Source organism: Triturus cristatus, chromosome 5_2, assembly GCF_964204655.1.
Source record: "Triturus cristatus chromosome 5_2, aTriCri1.1, whole genome shotgun sequence".
Lineage (NCBI taxonomy): Eukaryota > Metazoa > Chordata > Amphibia > Caudata > Salamandridae > Triturus > Triturus cristatus.
Genome location: NC_140588.1, coordinates 1,093,456,643 through 1,093,470,966, shown reverse-complemented (window position 1 = coordinate 1,093,470,966; position 14,324 = coordinate 1,093,456,643). Strand labels below are relative to the sequence as shown.

The window sequence follows — 14,324 nt, the reverse complement described above, 5'->3', positions numbered from 1 at the left end:
AAGGATGTGTTATGGCACCCTTTTTATTCTCTCTCTTTATTAATCAAATTGCATCCATTTTAAACAATATCTCAGCCGACGCCCCCAAAATTGACAATATGGTCGTTTCAGTATTGTTATACGCGGACGACGCTGTCCTAATTTCCCGCACCCCTTTGGGTCTACAACGTCTCATCGACTCTTTCACTCATTTTATAAATGGCAGGAAATTGTTGATTAATAAATCTAAGACTTTCACAATGACGTGCGGTAAAAAATTGAAGTCACCATGCTCCTTTTTCCTAGAAGGTTCAAAGATCCAAGCTGTTAAGACATTCTGCTATTTAGGTATTAATTTTGATGGCAACGGCAAATGGACTAACGAGCAAGTAAATATTGGACATAAAGTAAATAGGAATTCTAATGGTATTTTTCGTTTTGCAACGAAAATAGGGGACTATAGAATAAAGGACATGGTCACCATATATAATGCGAGATGCGTTTCTTCAGCTCTATATGGAGCTGGATTATGGGTTTATTCCTCTACTGCCCAACTCCAGATAAATGAAAACAGCTTCCTTAAACGATTGTTATGTGTCCCGGCTGCAGCTTCCACAGACTTGATTCATCAGGAAACTGGCCTCAATTATATTTCTGATCTGGCCGCAGTACGCCCCCTATTACTATGGCGTGCAATATGGCACAAAAAGGAAACTGCGTTCACACAGTCTGTAATTAAAGACTGCCTTAAGTTAGATCTATGTCATCGTATTCCGTGGTTAAATTACATTACTTCTTGATATAATACTTTGTTTGGAATTAATATTCATTCAGAGTATATAATACCTCTTTCAAAGAAGGAAATTAAAGACACCTTTATATTGTATAAGATGGAAGAAAGAAGTCAACTACTTCGAACTCAAAAAACTTCTGTATTTTATAGGCAGCTTAGCCTTAAGAGTGGGCTTCAGTCGTACTTGGTGGATGTGACTAATAAATCGCACCGTTTTGTTTTAGTACGTTTAAGACTAGGCATTGTACACCATCTAGTATCCTTCCCTGTAATAGGGGCAGGTTCTAAATCAAACTGCCCATGTGATAACGTCTCTAAACAAAGTTGTTGCCATTTCCTGCTATTTTGTAAGTTTTATGTTTTCTTAAGGAAGTTTTATTTGAAACCTATCCTTTTAAAATATAATATCCGTTTAACAGCTGACGCTATGAACTTATTATGTTCCCTCCAAAGCCCAGACGTCTGCTTCTATGTTGCATCTTTTATTTTGAAGTGTAGAGCTGCCAGGAAATCCATAATTTTATGATTTGAGAAATGTGTTCTATAATGGCTATCATGTATATGTGTATAAGTTACTATGATTATATGGTGGTGCTCTAGATAGCCTCATGTTTCCACATGCTAACTCACACATAGTTGTAATAAACTAGTGTAAGGTTATCCTGTTACGTTTGAACTGGTGCATTAGTTTCACTATGGCATGGGGGTGTCTTTTATCATGTCATGGATTTCATATTCAGGCACACGTCACTTTATTTTTGGTATGGAATGATTCCTAGATCATGGAATTCTTGTTCCTTGAGTAATAATATACTAATGTAAATATGTATGCCTAAATTTTGTACTATGCACATATCACTATTAGCAAGTGGAGTTTATAATTCGTTTGATTCTAAGTTTACCTGGCAACATCTAATAATTTATAAGCGACATTTGTCGGATTTTTATTTTTATTTTTACTGATGTGTATTTATGTATGGTTCTTTATCAGTCCGTGCGAGATACTGGTCCCGGTTCAGTGATCTATCATTAGTTTGTAATTAAATCAAATATATGTCATAAACTTTTAATATGTATTATTATGTGTGTTCAGCTTATGTGGTTGTATTTATACTAACCGAATAAAAGCTTTTTGACTTGACTTGTGTTTAGCCGACGGTTGTGTATTTTATGTTTGAAGTAAAATGTATTTCCACTTTACCTCTTGTGGCCAGGGTTATTCTTTTTGTACATTTTTCACAAATATTTTAGGAAAAGTGCACCCTCTGCCTGTGCTTTGTCGAGCAGGTACTCAACATTTAGAACTTCCTATCTGTAGCCATCAGACAGTTCAAATCGTTCAACTTATTTGAACGTTCTCTGAAATGTCACTTGCTTGACAAACTCCTCAATGCTTCAAATCACCTCATTATTTTATCTTTGTTTATTGTAACCAATACATCTAGATCAATGTTTCCCCACACTTCTCAGTTACACTTTTGTGACCCACCCAACTTTAACATGAGGAGCGATTTTTGAACGCAGCTAAAGCAGTATGTGGTAGTGCACTATTTACAGACAGAACATTTTCTATTGAAGCAGCCACTAACTTTACTGAAAACACTATATAACGCAGGTGATGTGTGGAAATCAGGTTTCCGAGAATATTTATCATTTGTGCATCATCAAATAAAGCATCTTGGTGTGTTTTGTTCCTATTAAAATAGGTTTCCAGCATGGTTCAGAATTACAAATAAAAGTTTTGTTTTTAATTTTCCTAACAGCCCAATGAATACAGTTTATGTACAGGTATCGATAGTTTTCTGTATGTTGCAAAAAAAAAAAAAAAAATACATAACACTTGGTTATATTGGAGCATGTTTGTCACTAAATTACCTTTAAAAACTCCACCCACTTTGCATCAGAAGAAAGAAAAGCAAATACCAATCCTATAAGCAGAAACTTGTCAGAAAACACATGACCATTGCCTGTGATGCACCAAATGTTAAAGTCAAGTACAAAATTTAAAGGCATCTTTAATCATTGCTCGGACTTTCTGGACTCAACAAAATTCTGCTGTGACCCGCCAGAGGGTCGCGACCTACAACTTGGGGAACCCTGCATACACCATGTTTTAATCGGTATAAACTTGAGGCGCTCCGAGGCCCTCTGGGGTGTTGCTCATGCACTACAACCAGATACATAAAGCATTTCATCTCTTGGCAATGATGCATGACCGGACGCCCCCGTGAGATGCGGGGGGGGGGGGCAACAGATGAACTGGGGGAGTGAGGTCAAGGGTCGAGCTAGTCTCCGAGATCAAGGCGACCCGTGGCCTTTAAAGAGCCCAGCAGACGCCCCCGCGCCTCCCACCGCCCCCTCCCTGGAGCCCGACCGGCCCCGCCGCCCTCGGCCCCTCCTCACCCGCGCCTCCTCCCTCCGCAGGTCCGTGCTCTGGTCCCAGCCCAGCCGCTGGGAGAGCCGGGCGAAGAGGTCCTTGGTCTCGGGGTCCATTCTGCGGGCGGGCGGGGCTGGATAGAGTCTGTGCGTGAAGGGCTGGGGCTTCGAGGAGCTAGGCTGGTAAGGGGAGCAGTTAGAAGAGCTGGCCTGAGGTGGGGGGCTTCGAGGAGCTAGCCTGGTGGGGGAGTGGGGGGTTCAAGGAGCTGTCTTGTTAGGGTAGCTTTAAGGGCCTGGCCCGGGTTGGCTTCGAGGAGACGGGCCTTGCACTGCGGTGGGGGCTTGGGGGTGCGGCGTGGTCAGAGCAGGTGCCGCGCCAGCGCTAGCCCCCGCTACAGACATAAAACATTTCAAAATTAGCGCCAGCAGCGAACCGGAAGTGCATCGCCTCACTTCCGGCAGCAAAGGTAGTACTTCCGGGGTATGCCTGATAAACACCGTCTTGGGGTTTCTTTTACTCGCCGTCTCACGGCCGCTGGTGGAGTCAGGAAACGGGGTGGTGTTCCACCCGTGTGTCACCCCCGTCGCGACTCCAGCCCTGCATATCACGACAGTGACGCTGTAAACACTCCCCCCGCTGCCATTTTAGCGGCATAGCTGCCAAGGTTTCAGATTGCTTTGTGTGACATTTTCATAATTTTAGTGTAATTAATTATGAGTGATATTTCACCGACTGTGAGTGACACTTTTTCGCGAGCAAAATCAAGAAATGAAGACGAGGGAAACATATATATATATATTAAATTACACCCATTTGAGCAACGAGAAAGTCTTAAGAAGATTTTAAAACTGCTGCGAAGCACTAGAAATGGAAGGTATTAGTGGACTTGTGAATGACATTTAACTGCTAACTGTGTGACATTTAGAGTGACACTTTCTGATGAGTAAAAACCATGTAATGAGGTGCGCGGATAAAGATAAATATCAGAACTTATCCACAAGAAGTTCTAATAATATCTTGCAACTGGAGCAAAACCCCTGAAATGGAAGTTTACACTTGTGCTCATAGTGACAGGGCATTGGAGGCAGCCCATGCCTGGGGGACACTAGCAGTACTATTGAAAGCTGCCGACTCTAGTGGGGATGAGGACTTGGAGAATGGGGAGGTACAGAGTCAATCCCCTACTGTATCGGGTTAGAGGGGTGCCGGGGGGATAGGGCGCTGCCTCACTTGGGTTCTCCGTGGTCCTGTGCTAGGGTAGAATGCGGGGTACACTACAAGGAACTGAGTGCCTTGCCATATATTCAGCCTAATGAGTCATGCCGGAGGAGTTGTGGGAAGGGGGTGGAGGGACGGGGGAGGGGATGTATCAGAGTATAGCTGATTGATTTAGGATTAGTTATATTGATTATGCACTGGACCTGTTGAGTGAGGGCTCTACTATTCATATGCCTGTAATATGACCTCGCATGACGATTTTATGGTGGACTTACTAGAGACTATATTGCAGGGTTTATAGGGGGAGCGATAATTTAGAGAGTATGTCAATGGGTACCAGCGGGCATGGTTGTACTAGGACCGTTGTTCATTTGGGTTTTTAAGGCAGTGTTGATTGCTGACTGTACTGTGCTTGCATGATCTTAAATGTTAATAAACATATTTTACATAATTTTTTTGTTTAAAAATGGAAGTTTACACTTGCTTTATAACGAAGTATGTCTGCAAATGTTGTGGTAGGCTAGCTTATACTGTGTGTAATACAATTTTAAAACAATGTGAAGATTCCTGTACCTACAGTCGCAGGCTGGGTCCTCGTAGCACTATAATATAGAAGTAACTATCCACTACTGAGCCAAGAAGGACAAACTTCTGTTCCTCTCTGGTTACAGCTATTCTGCGCTGGAGATTGCCTGACAATTTATCGCAGTTACAACAGAAATACAATTCGTCCTGTGTGTGAAGAAATAAACTGCTAGGCTCAGTCTGAAATGAATGGTGTGCACTAACTGACATTGCGATCTAGTATTAATCAAATGCTGCAGAGATCAACTTGACAGTACAGAGTCTGTAGACCGAGAATGCATGAATGACTCGCCTGACTACTGCTGGTAAACAGGCGCTGGGGAGTGTATGCCATTCCATGACATAGTATTATAGAATACCATCACAAGATGGCAGTGATATTACACACTATGATAACAGGGCGTTCTATATATGAACCGTTTCCTCTATTCTGTTCGTTGTTTAATCAATATATCATCACAATCACAAACTGATGTGAGATTATACATTGAGCTGTGTGCCGTTTCCGAAATACAATTAAATTTAAGAATCGTAGAGTTAAATTATATACATTACGGACATCACTAAAGAATTTGATTTCTCGAAAGATCTACCTTCTCGATCTATTTAAAAAATTCTATCTTGACGCCTTTTTCACTATCCCGTAAATATCTAGATTAGTTGGTATGTAGACAGCGGACATGTTGTCATATACCAAAGGATATGTCCACACCATTAAGAAATGGAGGTGTGCAAACGTTTATCCATATAATATTATAAAACATCATTACAAGATGGCGGTGATACTATACACCATTATAATATGTGGTCCATATACACGATCGCGTTTAATTAATTTCCTCACGCGTTAAGTGTGTATTATTATAACCCTTTAACCGTGGAAGACAAGGTGAGACCTTTATTCATCAAATAGCTGGTTTGGCATACTAATCGAATTGTAGATCTGTAGAACAAAGTATATAAACTGTGGCAGTGATATGGTACTGAGAGCAAATACACAATTTAAAGATGGCGGCCCTGTATTTGGACACTATTATATGGCGTCTATACACACGATCGCGTTTACTATTTCTCACGTGTTAAGTGTGTATCAATGTATCGGTGGTACCATATAAGACTAGGTGAGATTATTACTTATCAAGAGGTGTGGTTCTGACACACCAATTGAACTCTAGAACTGCGGAAATAACCAAATAAATTGCGGCAATAATACGGTATTGAGAGTGAACACACCATCCAAAGATGGCGGCTATATATTTTGACTACCTTCGTTCATCAAATAGCTGGTTTGACATACTAATTGAATTGTAGATCTGTAGAATTAAGTATACAAATTGTGGCAGTAATATGGTATTGAGAACAAATACTCCATTTAAAGATGGCGGCTCTGCATTTTGACTATTACAATATGGCGTCTATACACACGATCGCGTTTACTATTTCTCACGTGCTAAAGTGTGTATCAATATATCGGTGTTACTATGTAAAACTAGGTGAGATTATTACTCATCAAGACGTGTGGTTTTGAACTCCAGAACTGTGGATATAATCGAATAAATTGCGGCGATCATACAGTATTGAGAGTAAACACACCATTTAAAGATGGCGGCCATGTTATTTTGACGATCTGAGACAATTATCACTCACCTCAGGTGTGTACCTGTCTAGGGTATTTAAGGTGGTCCGTGAAACGCAGATCATTACTGCATGGACCCTAGCATGGAGGGAATCGGCTCCTGGAATTTTTGGTAAGCGCTACAGACCTTGAAGAGATTCAGTCTTGTTAACTAGAATTCTACTTTTATATTACCTTCTCAGATCGAACCTTGGATACTTTGAACAAATATTCTGATAATTTAAGACTCTGCTCTGTCACAAATTGTATAACTAGAATTACTTCTATACTTGAAATCTAATAGATATCCATTGATCTTGTGATCAATCTGAAGATAAAAAAGATAAAAAATAATAAATAAAAAATAAAAAGGAAGAAATATGAGATGGTAGCACATGTCTAGGCTTATTTAGTCATGAAAACTATGACTTTTATGCTGAGATTCAGTTCTTAGCTAGTAGTAACAATACCCTTAATTCGGGTTTTTTCATCTTCCCTAGAATCTACAGAAATAAACCGTATAATGGGTGTATTACGATTGAAGAACAAGAAATTACAACATTACCACAACATTTAAATGTAGAACAATCAGGTAGGTAGGCACTTTATGCAATATGTGTTTTGCTGAATGAAGTACTTTAATAAAATCCCTTGTTTAGTAATAATATGGGATACATGTATTTTCCTCTCTATATTAGGATAGCCAACTTGGTGTTAATTACGAGAAGAATATTGTGCAGTCGATATTTCTAGGGAGTTTGCATTTGGTAATCAATTATCTGAATAACGGGAAGAGACTCAAGCAACGCAGAATAATAAAGGTACTTGCTGGCTTGCGATATAGCTTAAAATAAATCTAACCTATTTATTAATATATTACTTGATAGGTAGGCTAACACATATGTATATATTCTCTCTCTCATTTGCAAAAAGGTGCTTGATACAATACGGCATATTAGAAGAAGACTTACTAACTTACCCCAATGTGGAGGAGAATAGAAAGTTATCCGTCCCATATCTAAAAACCAACTCGTATTTGGTAAGAATTAGTGGAATGTTAGAGACTTTGATAAGAAATGCTGAGATACAACATAGAATTGAGTGCCCTATTGAAAAAATAGATTTAACCACAGCATTTGTTCATATGCCTTCACTTGAACCCTTAGTTAGACTTTTATTACCTTTGACTAGAAGATAAAATATTTGTAAAGAAATGTTAATGTCTTTTCTTTGGCAGGTGTAGATTTCTAAAGTATTTGTTTGACGATTAGAATAATATGTATAGAGAGTGACAGAACAACACCGGGTGTACTTTTAACAATATTGTATATAGGAAATGCATATATATGTATTAAGAAGAGCACATCATGTTTTTATGATATGTATGTGTTTAGTGATATGTTTTTGTAAACTATGTGTAGATAAAAATATTTTGTATCTATCTATTGTAGCCCTGAAGAAGTCCTTTTGGACGAAACGCGTCGGCTACATTGTATGTACCTTTGCTATTTGTGAAGAAAAGAAGAACCTAATAAAGAAAGAATCTTTTAAAATAACACCTGCTGTATGGACAGTCATACTTTACATTCATTGTATAATTTTATGGAGTGCTGGATCACAGTGAATTACTTTCTTTACATGAAGTTGAAGGCACGGAGTCAACTTAGTACTGCACTACTTTTATAATATTCAAGAAATGTATTGCATTTGTCAGTATCTCATTGTTAATTGATCCAATTTTCGAGTGCATTGCTACATGCATTACATTAGCTTCAATTCCCATAATGTGGTAAATAATTTCATTACCGGGACTTAATTTGATACAGAAAATTAATAAAACAGCTCAGTAAAATAAGAGGCAGAATCCGTGGTATTAGAGGTTCGGAACGGGCTTTATTCCTAATGGACAATTCGAATTGGGGACTTCAAGTTCCATCACCGCGGAGGTTCAGGAAGTGAAGAGCAATACATTATTGACAAGTAATCACTTTTATAGAATAGACATTACAGTGAAGCAGATGCAGGAGGCGTAACAATTGATAATAGAGATAAAACCATACATGCGTAACAAAAATGGGTGTAACTGGGTGTAACTAGAAAACGTCATTTAGGTGTGATGTCACAAATGGGTGTATCTATGAAATAATTTCGCAATGTCAGCAGAAATACTTGGCAGAGATGCGCGCGCAGCAGCATGACATGTGATTGACGTGCAACTAGGGGGTGAAGGGGACTTGACGTTTAGCTCTACATGTGGAGACAGAAGTCTGGGGGGTCAAGTCAACCTAATCCCAAATCATATCTAACATCCTATGTTTAAAGAACTTATGTTATCCAAAAGGGAAGGTCTCTCGAACGGAATCTATTCTATACTGACTGTGAGTGCGTGTACAAGCGTCTAAGTGTCTACATGAGATGCAAGGGCAGAAATCTTCCATAGTGACAGGGCTATGAATTACTTGCATAAAGACAGAGAAGCCGGGCCCTTTGCTCAGTAGCTGGAAGAATGTTTACTTAAACTACTAGACAGGAATGCATTGGATGAGGAGCGGAGCAGATAATCTTGAAGGTGAAATACAGTTTTCTTGGCAGGCAGGCAGATCGGCCGAGTCAGGCACCGTTAGCCGCGCAGGGAGTAGGACAAAGTTCATGGATACAGACGTGAGCTCAGGCTGGAGCTGTCAGAGGTAAAAAGCAGGGAAAAGCTTGATGGCAGAATCAGGGCCTACTCGCCTGGACTGTAAAATGGAGTGAGTGGACCACATAAAGTCGGTGGCCTTTCATACTTAGGAATGGAATATCCGATCCATTCATGGCGGATCTGAAAGAGGACATGTTGACGATGGACGCACATATGTTTGCGTCATCATAACTGGAACTGGAGTGAATGTACATGTACTTGTGATTTATACATGGGGACGTTAGGGTCTAGGATAGGGGACATAACTGGTCACAAAAATCTATATTTCCACATTCCCTCCTTGTCCCCTACTGACCCTTAGGAGATATCAATCTTCATTAATCCATTGATCTGTTCATATAGCATCATTTGTTCTTCTTTCTTCTTCCGGAATCTTGAATGAAAACTTGGTGGTGGAATACACGAAGTGGCGCATAGACCACAAATCGCTGGTCCACATTGTAGGCATAAGCAGCAACTGAATAGTATGAGAAAGCCAATACCTAGGAAGGATAGAACTCTCCATCCCCAGGCTGACAACACGCTCCAAAACCACCCGGACCAAGTCCAAGTGCCTGGATTCTGGTGTATCTGGCTTACGATCTTGTGAAGGCGAGTTATAGCTTTATATACAGATGGCGAATTTTCTGGGATGAATATGCAGCAGCTTGACCCGATGACCCTACAGGCTCCGCCCCTATCGGCCAGGATGACGTCAAGGACAAGACGATTTTGAAGGACAACAATCCTCATCGCAGATTGCTCCTCTGTCAAGTTGCCTAAGGCGGAGATAGTTTCATTCACTACGGCTTCAAGAGTCCTGGTTAATCTACGTATCAGCTTACTATTGGTAACTGTACCTATATAGGGAAAGAGTCCTTTATTAAAATCTGTATATTTTTCCCATGCCGTCTCGGTGTAATCGACAATTGGGAGATCTCTTCGTTCTCTATTGTGTACTAAATGAATATTTCTATGGTAATCAGGAGGAGCTAGAAAAACAGGTGGCAAAAGGAATCCGATGTAACAGGTACCATCCCAATCTAGCGGCAGACGTATATATGCAGTCTGACCACATATGAAGTAGGAATGGCGAGAAGCTCTAAATGAAGACTTGCCTTGATCACTGAATTCTATTACAGTGGTGCATTTACTATGGCCCATATGTATGGAACCATTCTTTCTTACACACAATTCACCTTTAACTGGAAACACTGACATAGCGGGCGAAATTGGTGCAGCTTCGTTTTCAACATTCAGGATCATGAGATTAAGCGTAAAATTACCTAATCCATATACTTCATTTTCTAGATCAGTTCCTGTTCTTTTGGGACGACCCTCCTTGTCAGGGTAGCAGACTTTGAGTAAAATTAGGCTCAGGTCTCCCCATACCCAATTGTCTTGATAAACTACTGAGTTTGAATCTAAGGAATTGATTAGACTAAACCATGCTCCACAAGAGCCATTGTGTGTAAACGGATATGGAAAGAGGGGCAGGATTCCCTTATAGTTCTGATAGGGAGGGAGTCGGCCACATATCCAACAATTGGTAGGATTACTAGTCTGATGGGAATGATGTAACATACTAATGAAAGTGTTATTGCGCAGCGCAAATCTATAGGACAACTCATGCGGCGGTAATTCACTAAAGGAGTGTTCAACAGTAACATTGTAAGCATGTTTAGAAATAGGATAATACATATGCAACAATATACTCGCAGAAATGATAAGAAGACTTAAGAAAAACAAAATCAATAATGTCATTGTGCAATGACTACGGAATGATTTACAATAGGCATGTCTTTTCAACTGTATTTGTCGATATTTTTCTCTATTCAGGTCTAGGGGATACATGTCAGAGACAAATTCAACCGATTCACCTTGGAGAGGACTTAAACAATCAAATCGTCTGACTTACTAGACCTCAGTTTTAATTTATAGAGTTCATTGTTACTTTGTTCAACCAAAGGAAGCTTTGAATCAGTCTGTAAGGAAGTGTCAGGTGTAAAGTTCACATCTGAAGGTAGTCCATGAAATTTCTTAATATGACTTGAGTGTAACCAGCCTTTGCGGCCTTCGATCTTCACGGCTGTCCTTGTAGTGAGCAACACAAGTTGAGGCGATTTCCACCTGGGATCCAGCTGAGTCTTTCGGTCAAAGTTTCTTATTAATACTAGGTCCCCCGGAACTATGTCATGGGGTTTCACCTCGGTGTTGTCAGGAAAGGCTGCAGCTACCTGTGAACGACAAGATTGTAGTGCAGACATCAAGGAAGCTAGGTAATCTGTCAGCATATTACAGTCAACATCAGTTATTTTACGGGGTATAGGCGTCCCCCACATATTTGGTGGTCTACCAAAGATCACCTCATAAGGGGATAGCCCTGTTCGAGAGTGTGCTACCATTCTCATGTAAAAGAGTGCAACTGGTAAGGCTACTACCCAATCGACACCTTTCTCTCTACATATTTTGGACAATCTAATTTTCAGAGTTTGATTATGTCGTTCCACGAGACCTGCTGCCTCGGGGTGTCGGACACAATGAAACTTCCATCGATATCCTAGCAAAAGTGAAACGTGTTTCATTAGTTCAGATGAGAACGGCTGGCCGTTATCTGAATAGATAACACGTGGTAAACCATACCGTGGGAAGAATTCTCGAACTAACTGTTTGGCAGTAGTCGGGGCAGTGTAATCTGAAACTGGGTAAGCTTCGGTCCAACGGGAAAGAGCACAGACAACTACGAGAACATATTTGAATCCTCGACATCGTTCCATCTGGATATAATCCATCTGGAGGACTTCAAAAGGGTGATCAGGAGGCTGAAATCCACCCTGTTCTACGGGAATGCTTTTACCTGGGTTAAACTGACAACATATCATACAGGTACGGACTTTCTGTTTAGCTGCTGCTCGTAAATGTTTGTTGAACCAAATGTGTTGAATACTGTCTAGCATAGCTTTCTCTCCTAGATGCGCTGGACTGTGTATTGTATTTATGATTACTTGGACCATAGAGTCAGGAAGAAACCATACAGATTTTTCTTTCGTCATCCATCCCTGGTCCGTTGGGATCCCTCCTTATTCAGTCCATTTCTTTATCTCGTCTGGTGTAGCATGTGTCTGTATGTCAATTACGTCAAGAGCGGGGTCCTTAATCATCATACAAGGTGTTGGTGTCGGAACTATTGTCTTTGTCATGTCAGTTGTGTGAGTTTGAGCAGTCTGTTTAGCTGTTCTGTCAGCTAAATCATTGCCTTGAGAAATGACATCAGTAACTTTCGTATGAGCTTTGCATTTCATAATCGATATTGCAGTGGGTAGATGTATTGCATCTAATAAAGCATGAATGAGGGGTCCATTCATGGCGGATCTGAAAGAGGACATGTTGACGGTGGACGCACATATGTTTGCGTCTTCATAACTGGAACTGGAGTGAATGTACATGTACTTGTGATTTATACATGGGGACGTTAGGGTCTAGGATAGGGGACATAACTGGTCACAAAAATCTATATTTCCACAATAATAAAAACATCTCTGCATTTTTCATAGTCATTGTTTTTTAATGTTTCCTCACCAGTGCTTTGGTATTTGTAGTTCATTCAGGGCCCCTGTTCTCTCCTAAACAATCTAATTTTCAGAGTTTGATTATGTCGTTCCACGAGACCTGCTGCCTCGGGGTGTCGGACACAATGAAACTTCCATCGATATCCTAGCAAAAGTGAAACGTGTTTCATTAGTTCAGATGAGAACGGCTGGCCGTTATCTGAATAGATAACACGTGGTAAACCATACCGTGGGAAGAATTCTCGAACTAACTGTTTGGCAGTAGTCGGGGCAGTGTAATCTGAAACTGGGTAAGCTTCGGTCCAACGGGAAAGAGCACAGACAACTACGAGAACATATTTGAATCCTCGACATCGTTCCATCTGGATATAATCCATCTGGAGGACTTCAAAAGGGTGATCAGGAGGCTGAAATCCACCCTGTTCTACGGGAATGCTTTTACCTGGGTTAAACTGACAACATATCATACAGGTACGGACTTTCTGTTTAGCTGCTGCTCGTAAATGTTTGTTGAACCAAATGTGTTGAATACTGTCTAGCATAGCTTTCTCTCCTAGATGCGCTGGACTGTGTATTGTATTTATGATTACTTGGACCATAGAGTCAGGAAGAAACCATACAGATTTTTCTTTCGTCATCCATCCCTGGTCCGTTGGGATCCCTCCTAATTCAGTCCATTTCTTTATCTCGTCTGGTGTAGCATGTGTCTGTATGTCAATTACGTCAAGAGCGGGGTCCTTAATCATCATACAAGGTGTTGGTGTCGGAACTATTGTCTTTGTCATGTCAGTTGTGTGAGTTTGAGCAGTCTGTTTAGCTGTTCTGTCAGCTAAATCATTGCCTTGAGAAATGACATCAGTAACTTTCGTATGAGCTTTGCATTTCATAATCGATATTGCAGTGGGTAGATGTATTGCATCTAATAAAGCATGAATGAGGGGTCCGTGCTGAATGTGGGCACCATGAGAAGTTAAATAACCTCTCTCTCGCCACAGCACGCCGAAGTCATGAACGACTCCGAATGCATAACGTGAATCTGTGTATATGTTGACTTTCTTATTTGAAGCTTGGATACAGGCTTGTGTCAGAGCGATGAGCTCTGCTGCTTGAGCTGACAAAGTATTTATGCAATTTGTTTCAATGACTTCAGTATCTGTTGTGACTGCATACGCGGCCACTAACTCTCCTGTACTTGTTCTCATACATGAACCATCTACATACAACGTTAGGTCTGGATCTGACAATGGGACATCTGTCAAGTCTTGTCTGGGTTTCGTTGTGATAGTAATAACTTTACTACAATCATGTGCTAGTGGGTCTGTTCCGTTTACTGGTAAAAGTGTGGCAGGATTTAATATACTACATCGTCTGATTTCTATGTGTGGCTGAAACAATGTCAATTCATAACCGGTAAGTCTCGCTATAGTCAAATGTTGTGTTTGCGTTCGGTTCAAAAGAACCTCTACTGCATGTGGTACTTGTACTGTCAATGGATGTCCTAACACTAT

General features: G+C 40.5%; 1 protein-coding gene and 1 long non-coding RNA gene across 3 annotated transcripts in view; one reads left to right on the top strand and one right to left on the bottom strand.

Annotated features, from left to right (window-relative positions):
• Positions 1-3,575, bottom strand: part of LOC146829744 (germ cell nuclear acidic protein-like) — a 144,784-nt gene extending 141,209 nt beyond the window's left edge. The window contains exon 1 of the mRNA XM_085608468.1: positions 3,176-3,575. Coding sequence (XP_085464594.1) covers positions 3,176-3,265 — 90 coding nt within the window. The 5' untranslated portion in view covers positions 3,266-3,575. The remainder of the gene's footprint in view (positions 1-3,175) is intronic.
• A 90-nt stretch (positions 3,576-3,665) lies between these two features.
• On the top strand, positions 3,666-8,098 carry LOC146829743 (uncharacterized). 2 transcript variants are annotated; one of them, XR_014962291.1, is made up of 5 exons: positions 3,666-4,023; positions 7,068-7,159; positions 7,266-7,388; positions 7,501-7,606; positions 8,019-8,098. It is a non-coding gene; the product is annotated as an uncharacterized LOC146829743 (long non-coding RNA). The 2 variants fall into 2 exon arrangements; XR_014962292.1 differs by having other exon boundaries at positions 3,667-3,813.
• Positions 8,099-14,324: the final 6,226 nt, after the last annotated feature.